Raw genomic sequence first — 25188 nt, 5'->3', positions numbered from 1 at the left:
CTTATCAGAAAAAAATACCGTCAAGGACACTATGGGCTCACATTCGGTTTGAATTGGTCCATTCAAGAAATATTTAAACCAGAAAAACAAGAATGACAAAAGCAAATAAGGTCTCCAACTTAGGTACTGGAGGTCATCTTTAGGAACATGCATATCAACTTCTATAGCAATAGGACAAGCAGATCCTAAACACATAAGCAAATGTCAACAACAAAAAATATCCAGAGAAGGCTTGATAAAAAGAAAAGGTGGGAGTGGGGGAAAAATGTACAAGGGATCTGGTAAAAAAGTAATGCTACCTCATCAATCTTCTAGACCCTACCCCCTCCTGAATATCAAATTCCACCTCTTAGTATTGACCATGTGTTACATAAGGCAAGATGGCAGGAAATGTATTTACAACCTTGAGGAATTTTTTATCAATGCTATGAGTGCTATCATTCTAATGTAAACAGCACGTAAGTTACAGATAGCGATATGCCTTCCACTGTAGGGGTGATTACGACATCTGGAATTATCCTGGATCAAATTTCTCATCAGTTCTAGTGTGTCTTACATAGAAAAGTTGCAAAACATGGTCCACACTGAACAAGTCATCATTGATGACATAGTCCCCACTTGTTAATGGTTACTTTGATTACAGGTCCTCAGAGAGGATAGAGTCATCTTCATAAGGTCTGTGATAAAAATACTTTTAAATAAATTGCTTGCATGTCTGAGTTATGTTTAGGACATGAAAAAATCGTAATAAAATGGCCACTCGTATCACAAAAACAAATCAATGTGCATGTGTATGACATAGGTCAATGTCCTTGTACCACTTTGAATAAAATCGCTTGAGATATGCCTGAGTTATGGCTCTGTACATTAAAACATAGGGCCAAAGTCCCTGAAGCTACTATAGACATGGATACAAAATTAAGTATTTCCTGACTGTATGAAATTATCTCACTTAGGTCATCCTAGGGACTTGTAAACCAAATATTAAAGCTGTCTGACCAGCGGTTTTGAAAAAACAAGCAACTCAACAGTTGACAGAGCTCTGCTGTGTTATGTAGAGAATAACCTTTTGTGACACATGTATTGATGAAGAAGGTGGATATCTTTGATAGCTCATTTCAGGATGGCCTGACCAAAAATGGGGAAAAAAAATCCGTAAAATTCAAATTTGCACATTTGAACAAATCTAAGTTGGGTTATCCCTAGGGACCTGTATACCAAATAACAAAGCTGTCTGACCAGTGGTTATGAAGAAGATTTTTTACCAAAAACGCCTTTTTTGGCGCTAATTTGAATACATACATACAGACTGACAGTGCACGCCGGACGGATACCCATCCAAATAGCTTCTATAGACTATATTAGTCTATACTCTATAGTAGCTAATAAACGAAAGTTAATTACAATTCTAAATAAAGTAAACAATACTTGCTTAAATCAAGATTTACGTCATAAAAAAACAGCATATCTCAGGGATAGAATTACTTTTTTATTTCTTGTGGCAAAAGTTTGCCACCGGATATGAAATCTGGTGGCAATTATGAAAAATCTGGTGGCAGTTTAACACATCATGTGATCGGTATAATACAACATTTAGTCATTGCCACATACTCATTCTAATTTATAAATTCTTGAAAATATGGTGAGTACACGTCACAAAAAGTCAATCCATACTGCAGGCCTCGAAAAAAATTTTCAAACTTACTAACCGTGGGACACGTGAATTTCATTATTATTTGCCCGAGAGGAAAAATTACTTGCCCTAGATTTCTAATAACTGTACCAGTAATTTGTAACAGAGAGCAAGAGTTTGGCCATGTGAAGTAAATTCAAAGAGGGAAAAAACAGATTCAAACATGAACTACATCTTGTTAAAATGAAGGACTATTACCAAATCTGAAATGTCGCAGAAGAAATGTGAGAATACTTTTAGTCTTTTCTGTAGATTTGGCCATCTAGAAAACATCTTTGAATTTGGAATTTTTCTACAACCTAATCCAAATTAAAATCTTTGCATAAGAGTAATAAGATTGTGTGATTTACAATGTGCATAGCTGGCTGCTGCTCTTTATTATCAAGCTGAGATCACAAACAACTGCTCTGCTAGTGTTTATCTGCCAATGCATACGCACATGTACATCTGCAACTCTTTTACCTGTTTACATGTTTGCTCACTGAGCACAGCAGTCTTTCAAAGTGTTATTTTGAGAAATGTATTCGTCAACAGAGCAGATTCAAGTTTCGTTTTTCGTTACTCTTCAGTGCAGATTTGTTTTCTGTAAGTGAGAGCCGATCCCTAACAACCAAGGTCACGTAATTTGAAACTGTGCATCTCATGCACTACGTAGCTGCAATATGTGGCCTCCTTGGTCGACTGAGCCCGTTTCGACTACGATGTAAACTTGTACTTTTCAACTGGGTGTTGATTTACGTTGAACAGTAAGTATTGCCGAGATCCATGGCTTCGGATAAGTTTACATCCATTTACAAAGCACATGGTGCAATTACACTATCGCGTGAAGCTGATCGACTGTCACACGACTCATACACTTGCACAAAGAGAATGGCAACCAGTGTCAAGAGCATACCACTTTACGGCTCACATACAAAACAGTGAGTTCACGTCGTGTCGTCGGAGAGAAGATGTCGCAAAACTCTATTTTTACGACTTTTTGTGTTTTACAACAGCAAGAACGATTATTTTACGATGTCGGGCGGATTTTCAAGGGTTTTCAGAAAACACTTCTGAGAGTTGAAGGACTTACAATGATTGTAGGCGTGTACAGACTTAATGAAATATGTTTTCAAGCTTGAATTGTCCAGAGCTTAGTTAATTCAACCGCTGTGCACTTGCCCGTCAGACGGGAAGCATACTGATTTTAATACTTGCCCGAACGCAAAATTCACTAGCCACGGGCGTCGGGCGTTAGGAATTTTTGAGCCCTGTACTGGCTAATGAATTGCAAGTATTTATTATTATTTAATTCATGCAGGCTGCAGTTTGGCTTTGCTTTCAAAATGTCACAACATGCTTTTATCTTGTGTCGTATGACTGCATATGCGGCTATCACAGAGGCAGAGGGCAACAACATGTCAAGTGTACAAAAGCTGCTGTCATCGATATGCAGATTAGCCAATCACAAGTTTGGATTCACGCTATGTTTTCATTCATGCCAAAATGTCGCAATTAGTTTAGAGTGTTTTTGATAATGAGTTTTTCCGCCGTCAGACACCGCGTGCTCTTTCAGTGTTCCTTCATTCAAGCCATAGGATCGATGACATGATGACCCAAAATTTAGTGGCATAAAAATACCACAAGAAAATAAATTTGGTGGCAGATTGACAATTTCTGGTGGCAAATGCCACCATTGCCACCGATTATTTCGAACACTGTATCTGTCAGGTTATAAAGAATCTTAAGCTGGTTACCTTTATCAGTATTTTCATCCTATTAACCAGCACATTTTAACTTTCAAATTAACATTGTAAGTAAGTTCTGTTGAATAAGTTGAGACTGTACGTACTCAGAGAAAGCACACTGAAGAGACAAATGTTTGCAACTTACGAAGTTCAAGGTCATCAAAAGCATTATAAGGAATCATGTAACTTTCATTGCACTGTTTACACAGATTGCATAATTGCTATAAATAGAACATGAGGAATCTTATAGCCCAGCTTTACCATAAAAACCCTATCACTTGATCACTCTTTTAATTGACCACTCTATTTTTTTCCTCAAAAGTAATTTTATTTTATCCTTACCAAGTCAACCATAAATGGAAATTAGAACTTTCTCTATCTCTATCTCTATTGACTATTTTGAGCAATTTCTTTTAGATAACATACAGGGCACAATAAATGCCGGTTCACAATATGTCAAAGTTGGGATTCAGGAAAGTTGCCTTTACATGTTTTAATCCTCCAAGATGGTAAGCATTTCACTACAAACTGTCAAAAAAGTTGAACTTTCTGATAATTCTACACTAAAATTATTTGGCTTTGATGATTTCCAAATTAATTCAATTATTTAAAACCATATTAATTATTTTTTCGGGGTGAATTGATAGGGTTTATACAGTACAAGAATTACATACAATGTAAGTCAAATTTTGACCAAAAATGACAAAAAAATTCCTTAAAAATACACATTTGCATATTTCATCACAATTTGAACAAATCTACGTTGGGTTACCTCTAGGGACCTGTATACCAAACAAGTCATCGTTGATGACACAGTCCCCACTTGTTAATGGGTGCTTTGATTACAGGTCCTCAGAGAGGATAGAGTCCTCTTCATTAGGTCTGTGATAAAAATACTTTTGAATAAATTCGCTTGATACATGTCTGAGTTGTAGTTCAGGACATGAAAACATAGGGCCAAAGTCCCTGAAGCTACTATAGACATGGATACAAAATTAAGTATTTCCTTACTGTATGAAATTATCTCACTAAGGTCATCCTACGGACAAGTAAACTAAATATTAAAGCTGTCTGACCAGCGGTTTTGAAAGAACAAGCAACTCAACAGTTGACAGAGCTCTGTTGAGTTATGTAGAGAATAACCTTTTGTGACACATGTATTGATGAAGAAGGTGGATATCTTTGATTAACATTGTGAGTTCTGTTTAATAAGTTGAGACTGTACATACTCAGAGAAAGCACACTGAAGAGACAAAGGTTTAAAACTTAAGAAGTTCAAGGTCATCAAAAGCATTATAAGGAATCATGTTACACTTTCATTGCACTGTTTACACAGATTGCATAATTGCTATAAATAGCACATGAGGAATCTTATACAGCCCAGCTTTACCATAAAAACCCTATCACTTTGACCACTCTTTTAATTGACCACTCTATTTTTTTCCTCAAAAAGTAATTTTATTTTATCCTTACCAAGTCAACCATAAATGGAAATTAGAACTTTCTCTATCTCTATCTCTATCTCTATTGACTATTTTGAGCAATTTCTTTTAGATAACATACAGGGCACAATAAATGACGGTTCAGAATATGTCAAAGTTGGGATTCAGGAAAGTTGCCTTTACATGTTTTAATACTCCAAGATGGTAAGCATTTCACTATGAACTGTCAAAAAAAGTTGAACTTTCTGATAATTCTACACTAAAATTATTTTGGCTTTGATGATTTCCTAATTAATTCAATTATTTAAAATCATATTAATTATTTTTTTCTGGGTAAATTGATAGGGTTTATACAGTACAAGAATTACATACAATGTAAGTCAAATTTTGACCAAAAATGACAAAAAAATTCCTTAAAAATACAGATTTGCATATTTCATCACAATTTGAACAAGTCTAAGTTGGGTTACCCCTAGGGACCTGTATACCAAATAACAAAGCTGTCTGACCAGCGGTTATGAAGAAGAAGATTTTTTACCAAAAACACCTTTTTTGGCATTATTTGTCTATTTTCAACAATATCAAAAAATTAAAAAAAATAGTTTCTCAAAATCGTATTTTTCATCTACACAACAAATATCAAATCAGTAAGTACTGCGTTTCTCAAGATATTTGAGTGGACGGACGCCTCACAAACGGACATACATACATACATACATACATACATACATACATACATACATACATACATACAGACTGACGACGGACGCCGGACGGATACCCATCCCAATAGCTTCTATAGACTATAGTCTATAGTAGCTAAAAAATCGTAATAAAATGGCCACACGGCGGCCATATTGGATTGTATCACAAAACAAGTCAATGTGCATGTGTATGACATAGGTCGATGTCCTTGTACGAAGTTTGAATAAAATTGGTTGAGATATGCCTGAGTTATGGCTCTGTACATGAAAAAATCGTAACAAAATGGCCGCACGGCGGCCATATTGGATCGTATCACAAAACAAATTGATGTGCATAGCTATGACATTGGTCAATGTCCTTGTATCAACTTTGAATAAAATCTGTAGAAACATGCCTGAGTAATGGCTCTGTACATGAAAAAATCGTAATAAAATGGCCGCCTGGCAGCCATATTGGATTGTATCACAAAACAAATTGACGTGCATGTGTATGACATAAGTCAATGTCCTTGTACCAATTTTGAATAAAATCGGTTGAGATATGCCTGAGTTATGGCTCTTTACATGAAAAAATCGTAACAAAATGGCCGCATGGCGGCCATATTGGATCGTATCACAAAAAGAATTGACGTGCATATCTATGACATTGGTCAATGTCCTTGTACCAACTTTGAATAAAATTGGTTGAAACATGCCTGAATTATGGCTCTGTACATGAAAAAATCGTAATAAAATGGCCGCCTGGCAGCCATATTGGATCGTATCACAAAACAAATTGACGTGCATCTGTATGACATATGAAGTAATCCTTGTACCAAGTTTGAATGAAATCGCTTCAGGTATCTCTGAGATATCTGCGTGAACGGACGGACGGACGCACGGACGGACGCACGCACGGACGCACACACGCACGGACATGACCAAACCTATAAGTCCCCCCGGACGATGTCCGTGGGGACTAATAACAAAGCTGTCTGACCAGCGGTTATGAAGAAGATGATTTTTTACCAAAAACGCTTTTTTTGGCATTAATTTGCCTATTTTCAACAATATCAAAAAAATAAAAAAAAACGTTTCTCAAAATCATATTTTTCATCTACACTGTACACAACAAATATCAAATCAGTAAGTACTGCGGTTCTAAAGATATTTGAGTGGACGGACGCCTCACAAACGGACATACATACATACATACATACATACATACATACATACATACATACATACATACAGACTGACGACAGACACCGGACGGATACCCATCCCAATAGCTTCTATAGACTATAGTCTATAGTAGCTAAAAATTGTAACAAAATGGCCGCATGGCGGCCATATTGGATCGTATCACAAAACAAATTGACGTGCATATCTATGACATTGGTCAATGTCCTTGTACCAACTTTCAATAAATCGGTTGAAACATGCCTGAGTAATGGCTCTGTATATGAAAAAATCGTAATAAAATGGCTGCCTGGCAGCCATATTGGATTTTATCACAAAAGAAATTGACATGCATACGTATGACATAGGTCAATGTCCTTCTACCAAGTTGGAATAAAATCGGTTGCAATATGCCTGAGTTATGGCTCTGTACATGAAAAAATCATAAGAAAATGGCCGCACGGCAGCTATATTGGATCGTATCACAAAATAAATTGACGTGCATATCTATGACATTAACCAATGTCCTTGTACCAACTTTGAATAAAATTGGTTGAAACATGCCTGAGTTATGGCTCTGTACATGAAAAAATCGTAAGAAAATGGCCGCCTGGTGGCCATATTGGATCGTATCACAAAACAAATTCAAGTGCATATGTTTGACATAGGTCAATGTCCTTGTACCAAGTTTGAATAAAATCGGTTGAGATATGCCTGAGTTATGGCTCTGTACATGAAAAAATCAAACAAATGAACATATGAAGTAATCCTTGTACCAAGTTTGAATGAAATCGCTCAAGGCATCTCTGAGATATCTGCGTGAACAGACGAACGGCCGCACACACGCACGCACGCTGGCACAGACGCACGCACGGACATGACCAAACCTATAAGTCCCCCGGGACGGTGTCCATGGGGACTAAAAAATCCACCTCAGCCTTGTTTTCTGGATCAAATTTTCCTACAATTGATCCTGATACCAAATATGACAAAATTATGTTCACAGCCTTCTGAACTGTCTCACAACATATCCTGGGTTGGTGTAGGTCATTTAAGGTCACAAACTGAGAAAATAACCGGTACCTAAAATGTACAAATTTGGGGATTTCCCAACACTTTGAGCAGAAAATTTATCTAATAACATCCCTTGGGACTTTTATACCAAATTAAAAAGCTATCAGGCAAGTAATTTTGAGAACGATTTTTCTTGACAAAAAATGACAAAATTGTCTCAAAAATAAAAATTTGCATATTTCAGGACAATTTCCACATATCTAACTATATTATCTCTGGACATCTGTACACCAAATAAACTGTCTGTCCAGGGGCTTTAAAAGAAAATACTTTTTAAGATTTTTTGACCAAAAATGACAAAAATTGCCCCCAAAGTAACACCCTTGCAAACATCCCACCCAAATTTGAGAGCAAATGGGTTTCAGAGAAAAAGAATTTTTACTTGAAACGAGAAAAATCACAAAAAAATTCAGCAAAAATACAAAATTAAAGACATCTTCACAATATTTATAAAACTGTATAAGGTTCACCTAAGGTACTTGCACACAAATTTTCAAAGCAATAAAAACAGCAGTTCTCGGGATATTAATTTTTGACCATTTTCACATTTTGTAAGCTCATTTGCATAATTTTGGCAATGCAGACTTCATGTGAACAAAATCCCATCTATAGCCCAGGATGCATCCACACACCAAATACCAAGCTGAAAAGTGCGGTGGTTTGCGAGTTTTTGATGTTGACGGACATACTATACGTACACACATACATACATACATACATACATACATACATACATACATACATACATACATACATACATCATACATACCGGTACATACATACATACATACCGGTACATACATACATACATATATACACACATACATACAGACGCCATCGACTTCAGCGTATACAAAATGTCACATTGGTATACCAACTGTGAGCTAAAAAACGGAGTCACACCAGCCTTAGGAATACAAGTACCGGTACCACTATTAATACAACTGGACCTGCAGATCTTAAGTTTTTATTCACTAGACATATTACATCATGTTTGCTAGAGTTTTCAGTAAAACTTAAAAACAGTAATTCAATTAAAATTGTTGCAAACAATTGTTTTAATTACCTTTGGTTTCAAATATACAAGTGAGAGAGAATTTTTGTAGACAGTGACTAATGAGCTGAATTGCACTTCCTCAAAATTTCCCCCTTGCCTTCAAAAGTCTTAGAAATTGACAAAACCTTTTGTTTATCGAATAGTCACTGAAGAAAATAGGTCAATAGAGTAAGACAGAAATGAGTATGTCGCAATCATGTTGTTCTGGAAAAAAAGATCACATGAAAGCGTTTACAAAGTTACCGTTAATAATTTTCAAAGGCCTTTTCATTACAAACATTAGGAAGTCATATTCTTTTCCTAAATTCTGGTGTAATTATAGCTGAAATGAAGGAAAAAACAAAATGTCATGTACATGTATATAAGATTTGTAAGATCAGTATTACACTAATAATAAAATATTTACCTGGTATTCATTTGTACCATCAACAGCTCTTGAGACTGGTAACTGCTTTCCAGGAATATCAGCATGCAAGAACATATTCTAGAAAAAATTTGAATAATAAAATAAAGGCTCTAGAAGATAGTAATGGTATCAAATCTTATGATAGATGCACAGTGTTGAGAATCTAGATATGAGGAAAGACCAGTAGTGACCATAAGCATAGATATAGTAAACATGATTTTTGCTGTTTTGACATGATGGTATGTTATGTACAACACCAGGCTCCAGGGCAAGAGGGTGAAAATACGTTTAGGTTTTGGCTAAATACCCTCTTTTACTGATCTGGCCGTCCGGGAAGGGATGGAGAAGTGACAAGCCTGGTAATTTTAGGGTTGACAATGAAATGACATTTTTATTAAGCTGTCAATTGCACATGCATCATAGATGCATGTGCAATTGACAGGCTTTAAAAAATGTCCCACTTCTTTATGCTGTCTTTTGATTATTTTTATAAATTATTTTCTTTTGGCGTAAACTTTTTCAGTGGGTTTGTTAAAATCTCTCTGTGTATGGTTTGATGATAATTGACTCTGCCTTGTCACTTCATTACCTCTAAATGCAAACATTCACAAATTGACAGCTACTTGTTTTGCACCAGAGACAACAATAATATCAAAACAAATTTTAGGAAGGGTTCAACATTTTGCAGTCCATGTGTCTGTAATAAAGCTTCAACGGACAAAAAGGTACTCGGAGTGTCACGTGACCATGTACAACTAGGCAAGTGCTTAAATCATTCGGCTCTCCAAATCTGCCACAGTTTTCAGCTCATCTCAGAAAGTCTGATTACAATACGCAGTCATAACCTCCGTGAATACCAAGTCACCGCACAGACTGAAAATGGCGAAAATTCAACCACCCTCAGGCAGTGATAGGAAGCAAAGAAGCATTACAGCGTTCACTGGAACTGCTTCAGACCAAAGCGACGCCCCACATAAGCATGAGGCCAGCAACGGGGAAGAATGTTTCCAGATAAAATCACCATGGAAATGCTCTACAGAAGCCTGGAAAGTCTGGGAGCAGATGTCTCCACGATCAAAACCAAACTCTTGGTATTATTAGATGACGAAGATCGAGTAACAAAACTCAAGGAGAGGCATACCGACTTCGAGAAATTGTGTGACTATGCTGCTACTAAAGCTGACGACAATGAAGTCAGGATCGCCTCCCTCGAACAGTAAGTCTGTAAACTTACAGAAAACATAAACAAGCGACCTAGCGGTTGATATACATGTAGCTCCGCTGTGTCTATGTAGAGAATAACTATTTTTGACACATGTTGATGAAGAAGGTGGAAATCTTTGATAGCTCATTTCAATGGCCAGAAAAACAGTGGCTAAAATAGCTGTAAAAATACACAATTGAAGATTTCATCATAATTTGAATATATCACATTGTATCATCCCTGAGAACATGTCAACCAAAGCTATCTGATGAATAGTTTTTTGAGAATGAAATTTTCTGACCACGGACAAAACCCACATGACAAAACCTATAATTCCCCATGGACAGTGTCCGTGGGGACTAAAAAACGCCTGTACCACAAGATCATGGCGCAAGCTTACAAGGATGGAAAGAAACCAATCTTCCGGAATGGAATGCTGTACATCGACGGAGTCAAGTACTTAGGACCACGTGCACCACCAACACTCAATGTGATTTAAGAACCGTGCCTGTGCAGCCTCAAACCACCCATGCGACTGCATGAATATTAGATCAGCAGATTGGAGAGCTATACTGCCACATCATCATCACTCAAGTCATGCGACAACAGCTATCTTAAAGGGACATTATTGCTATCTTTTGACTTTTTCCTCAATTTTTTGATGACTGAAATCCCTGGTCAAATCAATAGGAGACCTAAATTGTTACTATGGACGGCTTCAAGGATATGTAAAACCACCTTCTTGCTCTTTACGGCAAGGTTCAATGTTGGGAAGGGCGTTCGCGCGATTTGAACCAACCGCCATGATTGAACCTCAGCACATGACCAATATTACTACGCATATGCCAACGATCAAAGTACACTGAGCTGGAACGTGAACAGCCTGTGACCTACACACTAACCAGCACAATGGATATCGAGGAGCACACGGCACATAAACAAATGCATGTCTCACAAACTACTGTCAAATAGTGAAACTAAGCAGGGCATTTGATTGTAAGTTTGATTTTAGTATCGATGACACGGACTGTGAAACAGAAATAAAACCATAGACGCAATTGAGTCGATGATAAAACTAAAAACGATGTCAGATTGCTGTGGTGATAGTGAAACAGGTACAGAGTACATTTGATCGTAGCAAACAACTGTACCCGCTCGCGGAATCTCTTATACAGTCGGTTGATCGATTGGTGCGTTGTCAAAATATGCTCTTCGGTCTTTAGTTGTTGGATTATTTGCGTAGTTGAATGACCCAGCCTCTTCAGTCTCACTACTTGATAACGTATATCTACTCGCAATCTGTTAACTTTGTTCGGAGTTTGAGTTGCCATGTTGTAAGACACATTGCAAATCGTCGAATATAATATCACAGTAAGTGTTTAACGCTGAAACACACGACAAACATGACGTCATACAACAATAGCTTTTCGCAAAGCTGTTAACTTCAGACTTGTTCCGATACGCCATTTCACACCCGAACCATACCTAATACCAAATTATCGTCACGACAGCTTTTTATCAACGAGGTTAGTTTTCGACGTTTCACACCATAACCAAAGCAGGCCTGGTGACGCGAAGATGTGTGATTCTCTTCGTGAATGCCATTGTGTTTCATCGTAATCTAAAGTATCATCCAAGTAGGCCTAAATTGTTAATTTTAACACACGGTTTTGACATCAAGTGAAAGAAAGACAAGCATAAAGGTGATAACACACAGAACACATGATAAAACGGGACACAGAGCGACAGCGTCTAAACATATCAGCTCAATAACATGTCGGCCTAGTGAATGTCAAGATTTATAATAAGCCGAGATAATTACAATGCATGATTTTGAACATCCACGACCAGTACAGTAGCGCGAGTTTCTGTGATCAGACGCAGCTGCATGCAATTTCATGAGTTGTGGGGCGATCCGCACATGAACGCAATGATGGTAGCGTGACCTGCAGCAAACAGGATTTAACTTATAACTTCGGATTCAGGTATGAGCAAGTAAACTTGGTTTGACCTTTGATATAAAGTTTGACAATGTATTTGAATTTTCTGGTTGGTCTCCGGCTCGAAGCCAGTGACGTCTCCGGACCGCAATTTCTGAGAGCCACGTCAAATCGCCACGATCAGCGGACGCAAAATTATTATTTTCAAATAGCCATCACCAAAAATTTGCGGGAAATGAGAAAACCTGGCGAGAAAAACGGCATGGCATCAATGGTTTTGATAGCGTACCTACCTTTTCAAGCCATCAAGAACCAACTGCTTAGCTCGCCAGAATTCAATTCATGAATATGTTGGGCGAGGCAACGATAGTAAATTTTTTCTGCAAGCGTAGAAAGACGTGCACTTTGCACTGAAAGGAATAGTTGGTAAATCTTTTCCGAAACTAAAAAAACTAGCTGAAGATACAGCCATCACTCAGTCAGTACGGCCGTGGCAAACTTGGGTGTTCATACCAACAATGGGGACACAGCATTTTCAAACGAAAACGGCATTGTCAAGGAAAGGAGATGACTTAGTTTTTAAAGTTGAAGAAAATGCTCAAAATTTTGGTTGTGTTAGTTAATCAATCAAAATATTTCTTGTTCCAACTGATAAAATCATAGACAGTCTCGATTCTACCGTCAATTAATCGATATGTACAGACTTAATCGACGATGGAGGATGCATATAAAATGTGTATATGCACGTGAATTTATAACGCAATGTCCGCGGTACGTACGTGTACATCTCAAACAACGGGCGAGTTGGTTTCGGCCCAGTGGGAATAGGGCGATCCGGCGAGTTGCTTCTGGGTGGGTTCAAGTAGGAAAAAGTGCAAAACGGTCATCAAAACTTCAGGAAAATAGGAAATAATGAAATTTACTGAGCGATTCAACAAAAGACTTGGTGATACACATACGTAAAAGCAATGTAACTTTATTCATAGAAAGTCAATCCTTTAATTGGGTTGTTCCCATCGGTCATGCAAAATGAACGGCCTATGCTTTATGAGACACCCCGCGGTTTTGATAAACAAACTAAAAGGTGATCATGGACAGAGCAATACTGCAGTCCGCTGATCAATTGTCGATATAGGGATATTCCCAGCGGTTTCCCCATGTATATTGGGACTGTGATGTTCCTAGTTTTATTGCACCAGATGACATCGAATACACTACACGGTCTAAAGCTTATTGACTCGGCGTAATTTTGTAATCGCCAGTGCAAGAGAGGGCCGGAGAGTTACACAAACTTCATATATAGTGAGCATTTTAGCCAGTGTTCTATTATTCAACGTATAATAAGAAACTTTAGCAGTGCCTCCGTCATTTTGTACACGAAAAATTCAGACCTCCGTCCAGCTCCGCAGCTCCGAGTTATTCTCGACGGTCAAATCTGCAATTTGCATTGTTACTATGGAAACTGGCCGTTTTCCGAGAAAAGGGAGCATGATTCCTCGAAGGCAGACTTTCGCTGTTTCACAATTCGACAAAGTGGAATGATTTGCAATATGTCACCTATGACCTTTAACATCATGTAGCTGCTAATCAAGATTGATCAGTCGCGTGAAATTCATACAGTTCTGATACTTCGGACTTCACTGAGTTTGACAGAAAAGGATGCCTGTTTTCTGTGTTTTTTGGCCCCAGTTAGTTCCATGTGGGAATCATTACGTTACTAGAAAAAGACAGTCTGGAGGTTTTTTATGTTCGGCCCCAATTGCTATTCGGAGCTGGAAGAATTTTGAATGTGGGATATCGACTCACATGTAAAATATTGACAGAAGCGGACTTACGTATTTGGTTTTCGGTTGTAACAATTTGGCATGGGGACAGTTTTGAAAGTCGGACTTTTATCGGGTATGGACAGTTATGTTAAACAATACTGGTAAAAGACGTAACGCCATAGTTTTTGGCCGCAATACATGTGGGGCGGGAACAGTTTTGAGCTGGATAATTGTAAGATATCGCAACCATTTTCAAAACATAACGACATGTGAAATCTGTGGTTACGTACTTGGACGTAATCTTTATGCAGTGTAATAACTTTCAAAGTTGGAGAACGGTTCATATTTAATACCACGGACTTCACGAATAAGCATAACTGAATTTGACTTCAGGCCCTCTCTATCATGGGGTTTGAATTACATGTAAAATACCATCAGAAAAAGACGTTTTTTCCGTCTCCAGTTACTTTGTAGCGAGAACAATTTATGATGAATATCAGACTTTATCAGGTATCAACTCAAATGCACAGAATACTATCAGAAACGAACATAGGAATTTTGAATACTTTTTTTTGGCCCAAATTTCATTCGGGTCGGGAACAATTTGTTAGAATTTGTGGAGGGGTATCGACCCACATGTAAAACGTTAACAGAAGCGGACGTAATTTTTTTGCTTTCTGTCGTAATATAAGTTGAAATGGGGAACAGTTTTGAATGTCTGACATCATCAGGTATGGATGGACAGACGTGAAAAACACTGGCAAAAGACATAATTTTTGGCCGCAATATATGTGATTTTGGAGCGGAAACAGTTCTGACAAATGTACAACATTTTAGAAATACACGAATTATTTTGTTTCTTGGCCGTGATTTCTTCGAAACGGGGAGTTTTGAAAGTAAAGAAGGACTTTGATTGGGTAGTGAAACACATACATATCATGTGAAACATCATCAGAAACAAGCATAAATGTATGGTTTTCGGCAGTTGTAAGTACAGAACGGGAGCATTTGTTCTTAAAGGGAAACCTAAGTCCAGCGACTTTGACAGTTTATCCCTTCCAAAATCACCCCTGAGTAAAATGCAGCTCAAATTTGCAACATAATTGCACGCGCTGACGACTACGGCGCGACGAAAAGAGACTTTGAAGTAGACGACATTTATGGAAATGAGCTCGGAATTCCATGGGCGCGAAAGGGCTCATGGGAGAAGCGTGCGTGACGTCATCGGCGATACAGACGATTAAAGCTTGCAGCTGGAGGAGTACTGTGAACAGTTCAGCGCGTTCGTTAGACGACTCTGGAGAGTTCGGATAGCGATATTTCTGACATCGAATATTACTTTTCCCTGACTGAAATCAAACCATACTAATTTGAACCAAGATATGTAATAATTAGAAAGCATCTCAAAACATCGTTCATATCTTGTTTGCTTGCGTTTTGTGTATGATTCAGCGGAGGGAGTCACTGTGCTTGTACAGACCCCGAACTGGATTGGAGACACTGAGTGACTCTGCGATCCTTCAACGCTACGTTTCTAAAACAGAGTTTTCTGTATCAGTCACTTAAAATTAATTTTTGGTTCGTGAATGATACGGAATGATTGACTGATTGTATGTGTTGCCGTGTAAGTCGAGCTTGGCCATGGCCAGATCTTTAAGGTTGCGAAATCTCCGATATGTATCGGAAAATATTTATACGCGATTTGACAAATCTATTATAGTGCCGTCTATTTTTCGAAGCTGGTGTCGAACTTAGGAAGTCAGGCTTACTCAGATCTACAAAGTGATGAAATCGCCGATATAATGAATATTTGCCCGCTATTTAAAAAAATAGTATCGTCTTAAAGCTTGTTGAAAGGAATGTTTCATACAAGACCAGCCCAAAGTCCCGATGATTTCCGATATGTCCTCTGTTCAAGTCCCGATCGCCAAGTAAAAATGTTTACATGTAAAGAATGTAATTTGTGCAAGGGCCTCCCGAGTCCCGATGATATCCGATCGGCCCTCTCGACGAAGTCCCGTGTGGACATTTAATGAAAAAAAATACTTTACATGTAAAAAATGTATTTCGTGCATTAATAAATCTAATAATGTAAAACATACAGTATTCTTGACTACCGGCCATGGATGCTATTTTTGAACTAAGAGTCGGACAGAGGTATTCGGGTGGTCAGACGCTTAGGTGGTGAAATCTCTGATATACATCGGATATTTACCCACGATTTGACAAAGTATCGTCTAGTATCAGAGTTAAAGTCCTAAGACGCCGATATTTATCGGGTAAATATCCGTGATTTCGTAGACCCGGCATGCCAACACCACACAGTGCAAGTAAGTCTAGGATCGTCTGGTATCGATATTAGCCTAGGAGTTCCGGCGCAATTGATATTTATCGGGTAAATATAATATCGGCGATTTCTCAGACCCGGCGTGCCTAGACACAGTAGGTAAAAGTCATTCCAGTATCTTGTAATATCAATATTATCAGGTATAGTCCCAAAATTGCCTATATTTATTGGTTATATATCGGAGATTTGGCAGACCCGGGATGTCAAGATAAGAGACGCTTTGTGTAGTTTCGTCTTCGGATTTTAGAGTCCCGAAATCGCCAATATTAATATTTATCTGGTTAAAACCGGCGATAGTAGGCTGACTCAGCATGTCAAGATACGAACCGCATTGTGTGGTATCGTCTTGTATCGGTATCAGAGTCCCAAAATCCCTTATAAAACAATCATCCTGAAAGAATTAGAACATAACGTTGTATCTTTTACAGATTTTTAAACTCGCCCGACTTTCTTTAGCCATTTTCTTCGAAAAAGCTGTTCTGTGGGAAGACGGTAAAAGCTGACTCCGTTTGTTCTTCCTTGAGTGATTTTTGCACTCAACTGAACAACACTTAATTATTTTTTATGCTACTGAGCATTAAAGAGTCGTAACGTGCAGAACTGCGCTCCTGCAGTCATAGACTCCAATGCTTGGTAGGCTGTCACACACGTTCGTGTATCGCCGATGACGTCACGCACGCTCCTCCCATGAGCCCTTTCGCGCCCATGGGATTCCGAGCTCATTTCCATAAATGTCGTCTACTTCAAAGTCTCTTTTCGTCGCACCGTAGTCGTCGGCGCGTGCAATTATGTTGAAAATTTCAGCTGCATTTTATTCAAGGGTGATTTTGGAAGGGATAAACGGTCAAAGTCGCTGGACTTAGGTTTCCCTTTAAATACATCCTTTGAACTGTATCCTAAATAAAAGCAAGGCAAGAAGTTCATTACGGAAACATCTTTATTAATCACGAATCCTAGAAGCGTAAATAGTAAAATAACGTAGGGTGCAATAGCAGCCTCATGTGCACTAGATGAATATAAATCCTATCAAGTGTAGCAATTTTCCTTCCAGATGGTTTTAGCAATAGTTTCCGAGAGGTGCAACATTGTATGTAAAGGTTAGCAAGATCGTTTTGAGGGGCCTTTTGTTCAAGTACTGATTGTCAATATTGCAGCCCTTTGTCATGCACGTGAATAAATTTGCATACGAGTACATCAGGTCTCCAAGGGGAAACCACTTCTCAGGCACGCCTGAGGCGAGCCCGAGGCGAGCCTTTTGGTGCGTTAGTTCCGCTTTGAACTGTAGCATGTATAACGGACAGGGGATAGCTTCACCTTACAGTGGTGCTCTTCTTGACTGTATTCTTAACACGGACCATGATCACATTTTGAGCACGGTTGTGCCGTTTGTTTGTGCTTTACGATCCCGCTGATTGTAAATTGAAACACGGATTATTTTGTACAATCCCCCCCGATTGTAATCTTTGTAACACGGACCATGCACTCGGACGTCGAGACAGACTCCGAGATTTATTGTTTGGCATGATGTAAATTATTCCCGAATAGAATTGAAACACGGATTATTTTGTACAATTCCCCCGATTGTAATTTTTGTAACACGGACCTGCCACCCCGATTGTAATTTTTGAAACACGGACCATGCACTCGGACGTCGAGACAGACTCCGAGATTTATTGTTTGGCATAATGTAAATTATTCCCGAATAAAATACTATCTATGATCGCATATTTTCGTTCGTTTTGTTTTTACCCCCACTTTCGTTTTTGGCAGATCCGTAAGGACGCTATAGTAATGGATGAACGTGCGTCGTATCACGTGGGAGGGGCACAGCCCAACGGAGGCTGTGCTCGTGCGACGTAGACGTTGTACCAACCATCTGTCGTTTGGGTTAGTGCATAGAGCAGTTGCACTGTCCAGAGCTAAGGTGGTACAAAACTGCACCTTACTAACAACTGCACAACTAACCTGTTAGGAAACGGTAACACTAACGAGCTAACTGTGCACTGAACTGGCCAAACTACGTACACGCTTTCCTTCAATGGCGAAGCTAGGTTGTTGACATTACATCAAAACCGACTGCACTGTGAGACTTTCCCAAGTCGTTCAAAGTACGTGGCCAAGTGACACAACCCAGGGGGAACAGGACAGGTTTGAAGGTGCTGCCGCACCCATAGCACTAACCCCTAGGTCTTCTACTAACCCACGAGCGAGGTGATGTTTCCGCGGCGTGGACGTGCGTGACGGCGAACGAGCTTTACTTCCGCAAAAGTAAGCTAGAAACGGGCATAAAAGTGCACGTCCCCCGGGGCAAACAACGCCCAAGACCTCGTTATTTTCTCGACACAACCCCATGAGCGGTTGCCCCTCTATACGGGCATGCAAAAATTTTTGAAGTCTAACACGTATATGGTCGGTAATCGTACCCCGAAAATGCGGTATTTTCCCGCCAAATGCCTGGCAGGAAAGCGTGCAGGAGAGCCAATCTTCTGTAGACACGGAAAAGGGGGCCGGTTTTGACTGACTTGGCAGGATAACGGACAGGGGCGCTCGGCAGGAAAAGGGTTAATGGACACTACAGACCCAACCCTAGTACGAGTAGTCGCTGATGGGGGTTGTATAGAGTTGTCGGTCAAACAGTCGACAGTGTGCTCACTGTTGTTAGAATTTCATCTGGACGTTTATAATAGACGTACAGTGATGAATGTAGCATCAAATAAAATAGATAAGGTATATAACACTGGCATTTGGATGGCAGCAATCTATTTTTAGCTGTTTGATGCTGTGTTTGGTGTTTGTTTGGTTGATGCTGTCCCAGTTTCGCTGAAGCTACCACCCCAAATTGACCAAGGAAGTTTGTGTAGATGCAGACGCAGGAAACTTGATACCGCATCGTTCAAGCTCTTTCTGTACACAATTTACCATTTTTGGGTTTTATCTCAACTTGTCATGAGGAACTTTTTGTAACAATAAGAATACAAATATAATCTTTTGTTTAATTTGTGGGATTGATTAAATAGGTGGTATGTCTTTGATGACATTTAGTTAGGGGTGTTCTGTCCAAAGAGAACGTCTGTGGCTGTGTTTATGTTGTTGCACCGCACAACAGAGAGTCCATGCTGACTCCATTTTCACTGTAAATTGCAGTGGGGTTGCATTGAAGAGGCTCCTTTGGTCTGTTGGGCCCTGTGTAGTGCTGCTGCTGGCACATGTTTGACTGTACAGAGAAACACCAGGCTTACTTAGATAAATTTATACAATTATGGCATGGACTGACAGGGCTCCCGCTACCCGATCGACATATATCAGCTTGAGCGGACGTACAGAAATTTGCATAATTCAATAGGCTGCAGAGCCTCGTTCTGAATGTAAACAAGCAATATGCCGGAATACACGTCGTTCGAGCGACTTGGTCGTGAAAATGGGCTCGAAAGCTCACAAATATGATTATTTAATGCGAAATTGAACATGCTATGAGGTAATGTACACTTTTGAGAGTAATTTCATCGTATCTATGTATGATAGAAATAAATACTAATGATAATTGACAACTGAATTCGTACGTTGCCATGATGGTTTATACCTCTCAGCTGTGTGCTATTTTTTAGACTCTGACCCGAAACACACTGATACAGGTCTTGAACAAAAATAATACTTGTTGTGTCAAACCACTTGCTATTGAACAACGCTTGTGACAAGTTTCGTGAATTTCTGACAGTGCGCCTATATTTGCGGCATGATTTCACGATGCCATGTATGCGCTGTTACCGTACAAGGCCGATCCAGCCCAGTGTACGCGTGTACAGCGTATGTAACGCTATGCACTGAGTTAATACGGCGAAACTCGCCTTTACGCTATCGGACTTCAGTCAACATTGACGAGTTGAAACATGATAACTGGACAGTGATATACTACCCGTTACCAGTGAAAAGGAAAACTGTGACAAATCACGGTCACTCAAATCCACTCTCACAACGATATTATTATCTTGAAAGGCTGACGGATCAGTAAAATCAGACGTGGGAATGTCCGACCACCACATCCTGCATCGACTCCAAACAGACAGACACTGACAGTTGACGATGACCGAATACAAGAGAAGTCGGCCAGTACAGTATGCACCCGATTAGAATATATGCTCCATATTAGTGTTTCTCTTTGTGAAGTCTCACTTAAGTTATATACGAAAGCGATCTAAATGTCATTCATAAGATGAGCGTAATGTTTGCAAACTTCACAGATCACAGTTCAACGCACGTATGATATACACACAGTGGGTAAAATTAAAGATGGCGGTGTATCGCGATCGTGGTAGCGAGTTTTGCAGTCTTCGTCATAGTTACACTTGAAGTTCGTTAAAAAGTCATAGGAGATGGTGAAGCAACTTAGTTAAGAGTAATCAAGCCATGAATTTTACTGAAGAAATGGCATAATGTTTGCCTGAACTTTAATACGGTACGCGCGCGATCTGCAGAAACACGGAGGCAGACCGTACATGTTTTGCAGGGTGGACGTGGCAGCTCTTCGACTTTGAGTTGTTTTCTGAATGTTCGTAGTAGTATTAAACCGACAAAATAACAAAAACTATGGTAGTAAAAAGTTAAAATTGTTTGGCATATTCAACTGTGAAGAGAATGCGTATGCAATCATATTGCTTTGTTGCGAGTGGCAGACTTCTCCTGGCCGAGTCCCACTGGCCGAGTTGGTCGGCACCACCGACGCTGGCGCGGCGATGGCCGAGTTCGCAACTGCCCGACTTCTCCGGTTACCCAATGGAATATCGGGAGCCAATGCCTACGAGGACTACCGCGAAATAGTAACCCAAGCATCAAATATAAATATAACACAAGTTGGATTGACAACAATAAAATATGTGATATTGTTGCAATCTTTGGGCCTAAACAATTTGTAAACGTGAGCAAGGCGTCAGCGGAGTGCAACACGTTCCTCACTCTAAGCGGCCATCTTGTCTTCTCTGATGGCGGGACGGTGTACAACCTACGAGGCCAAAGCAGTGATTTGCAGGGCATGAACAAGAATAAAACTAAGTTAGGGGGCTTCAATAATGATTAGACTGTCTAACTATGTAAAAATATTCACAAGAATCAGCTGGGCATGTAGTTGCGGCAGCCCAAAAGTAGGCCTATGTTTAGCGAGCCATAGATCGACAATACACACATAGCACCAAAAGTAAACCGTAGAAGTCAATAAAAATTCATAGGCACAAACTTAACTGCTTTATATGACCATATAAACGTCTCTGACATCGTTTGTTGGGAAAAAATGGGCTGAAATTGCCCCCCAAAAAACAGGAAAAATCACACTAACGGTCAAGTAGAACAGCGCCCTCATCACTTCCATTTGAACGAAATTCTAATATAAATATGCAAATAAGGGTATCTCCGCTCAAGCTGGCCAATTAGCCAAATGTTAAAAATGGCTACAAAATTTCCAGTTTGGCGAACATAGTGGCTAATGAATTTTACTGCCCGGCCCTGGTGCCACCTCAACAAAAAACTGTACAGCTAACAATAAAAAAGTTGTAAGATGTTGAAACAGTTTACCCTCCTTCCAACAAAGTTGCAATGTATTGAAACACATCACTCGCCTTTCTACAAAGTTACAAATTCCCTGGTACTAAAACAAACATTGTTGCTATTCCGTCTGCAGTACACAGAGGCTTTGCTTTGCCTCCGTGAGTCCTGTGAGTCCTTCAGTCTATCAGAAGTTTTACCTACTTTGCTAGAATCAGTATTTGGCCTGCAACTACTCAGTTTGATAGTAAAAACCATAATTTCAAAGGAAACTTTCACAAACGGAGTAATAATGCAAAGGAAGAGGAGAAAAACTGAGGTTTTCTGAGAGGTCATGTCTAGGTCATCTCATCATGTGATGTCATGCATGAAGACCCTTTACGTATACAATTATGGTTCAAAAGAGCCACCTAGGGTGGTCCAATAGGTAAAAGGTATTTTGGTGCCTTCAAATTTAAATGGCATTCAGCTTGACTGTCAGTTTGAAATTAAATTTTATTGAGAGTCATTGCAAAGGGACATTGTCAGCAGTAATTGCAGTAAGCATATCCAATGTCAAATCATCACATTTGTGAATTGCAATTTTGCATGTAAATTAAAGCAACAATTATTAATTCGTTTTAATTTCTTAAACTGCTATAACTTATACAAGAAATTATGTGATTCTGAATTATTTTAATATTTTTGCAGATTCCACCAGTTTAATGGTGTAGAAGTGAACATCACCAGACATTTCTTGATGATATCAAAATATCAAATGAAAATATATCTGTGCTAAAATGTTATCATAGTCATTAAAACAATGTACACTCTCAAGCAGTGAGTAATTTAAATGAACATACATCATTGTGTCTTTTGTTTTACAAGAGTTATGTTTTGCCAAACCCTTTGGTCTCAAGAAAAATACTCATACTCAAAATGCTATTCAGCCTGCTTGATCACAACTATGACATACAAGTAACACTGGGGCCAATCATATCTACACTGCCAGTGTGCTACTAAATGCTTTCTTCTGCACCATTTTTTTATTCTTGTGGCTAAAACATTTTGGTTATGGAAGACTGCATAAATTTGCTGCATGCGAGGCTTGTAGCTTAATTTTGATGACAAGCTATCATACTGTGAACACTAAATGAATGCCGCAGAAATGTTCTGTACCTGTTGTAATATACACTTCACTTTGCTACCAGATTTTTAGAATTCAATTGATACCTTATTTTATTTCTGGTGATAAAAGTTTAACATCTGAAATGAAAAAGTATTTCTATCCTGGAAATGTCATAAAAACCCAGATTATTCAATAAAAACTGAACAAATATTTCTTTAATGTAAAAACTATCAGGAACATCATACAAAACATCTCGATTTGTAAAATTAGGAACACCTGAATGCCGAGAAAGCTGTAATTGCTACGCTTGAGATCATAAACTGGCTAAAAGTTACTCAAAGTGGCTACATAGTACAAAATTTTTGATTTGGCTAATCAGTTGGCTAATCCTTTTGTGGACTTAGGGTGAGCCCTGACTGATCATGTCACATGTAAAAAATTTGACTTTCAAATGTATGTATGATCTCCAGGGTCAATAACACTAACTACAAACCACAACGATAAATTTCAAAATCATCATTGATTTCACTGAAGAACGCATAAAGAAAATGGCAACAAAACAGTATGTGCAGTATGGAGCAAATTGCTAATGATTTGTCACACGTGTAACATGTTACAGTGTTGTAGCCAGGATTTTGACACCAGGGACACTGTGTCAAAGTACCATTTATTTTGGGGGACATTTGCACATTTGGGGACAACATGCATCAGTTGTCAATCAAATTTTGTGTCATTTTTGTGACATTTCAGTTTCAAAACACTAAATTCAAGCCACTAGGAGTGCAACGCTATGCATGAATTTCAGCAATTGTAGTAGTTACCATATCTGACTCCAATCAGAGCTCAGTCAGATTACAAGCAAGTTATGATATCAAGTGCAGCATTTTAATTGCTTCTAATCATGGCCCGAAAGTAAATATAAGCCTCAAAATAATCATCCAAAGAAAGACCACCATCAGTAGTTGATATTACTTGCAGACTACATCCAACAGTCGACTCATGAGTGCACCCAAGGTGACCTGAAGAATGCGAGAATGCGGGACAATGAGCTCCATTTTGGGGATATTGTCACAAGGCTGCAACACTGCATGTATCATGTTACAATTAAATATCAAACCAATATATTACAAGGAATTAGTCAAGTTAGCTTACTTTTGCACCATTTTTACAACTCAGGGTAAATTCAATAATAAACGCTGTGTCTGTAGCTGTGAATGCATCTTCTGTGGTGTACACTTTCTTGTCAGTAACTTGAGGAGATGTGCATACTTCACCTGCAGAGATAATGGAAAAAAATTGCTCAAGTCATTACTGTGACACTGATGAACAGATGAGAATACTACCATGTCTACATGACATCTCTATCATACCACAAAAAGAGATGATTAATGTAATGCTAAACATGAAACAAATGTAAGTCATGTGGTATAGGCATTTACCAATCATATCAGAATGTGTGTACTAATGCAGTTCATTGACAAATTTATCAGCATGACAGCATTATCCAAACCGTGTGGTTTGCTTGATAATTTTCTCGTGCTTCTCATTTTCTTGCAAATCTGTAATTTTAAAAGATACCTAATGGCAAATCAACAACCAGCCTAGCAGCCGATATTACTCAAACAAATCGTTGTTGATGACAGAGTCCCCACTTGTTAATGGGTACTTTAACCCTTTGCAGCCCAGAGCGCCCTCAAACACCCTATGGGGTGCGGCCAAAGCGCCCGAAAGCGCCCGAACATTCCAGACTTCCGGGTTGATTTGAAAATGCGGGAAACGTAACGGTTTTCCGTGATGAACGTATCATCATTTTCTGATGACGTACTAAGCACATGTTAGGCTACATTTTCCGCTCATAAATATACAGGTTGCCATTAAAAGTTTTTGCACAAAATCGATCGATGTTTTCTCGGACACGTCGCTAAGTTGAATTTTAAATTTTTGTTTACGTCCTGCCGTAGCGTTAACCCTTATTGAAAAATCGCGGATGTCGGTCGCTCGAATACCGAAATCATGAGAATTTTCCT

The 25188-nt window shown here is 38.9% G+C and overlaps 1 protein-coding gene across 2 annotated transcripts in view; it reads right to left on the bottom strand.

The window, feature by feature from the left end:
- Positions 1-25188, bottom strand: part of LOC139127724 (translocon-associated protein subunit delta-like) — a 72449-nt gene that overhangs the window by 23206 nt on the left and 24055 nt on the right. For both annotated transcript variants that reach the window (XM_070693618.1, XM_070693617.1), the window contains exons 2-3: positions 24314-24435; positions 9265-9342 (exon numbers count right to left, since the gene is read on the bottom strand). In XM_070693618.1, coding sequence (XP_070549719.1) covers positions 9265-9342; positions 24314-24435 — 200 coding nt within the window. The remainder of the gene's footprint in view (positions 1-9264; positions 9343-24313; positions 24436-25188) is intronic.

This window comes from Ptychodera flava, unplaced genomic scaffold, assembly GCF_041260155.1.
Source record: "Ptychodera flava strain L36383 unplaced genomic scaffold, AS_Pfla_20210202 Scaffold_35__1_contigs__length_1935909_pilon, whole genome shotgun sequence".
Classification (NCBI taxonomy): Eukaryota; Metazoa; Hemichordata; class Enteropneusta; family Ptychoderidae; genus Ptychodera; species Ptychodera flava.
The sequence above is the reverse complement of the archived record's forward strand: the minus strand, read 5'-3'. Positions and strand labels throughout refer to the sequence as shown.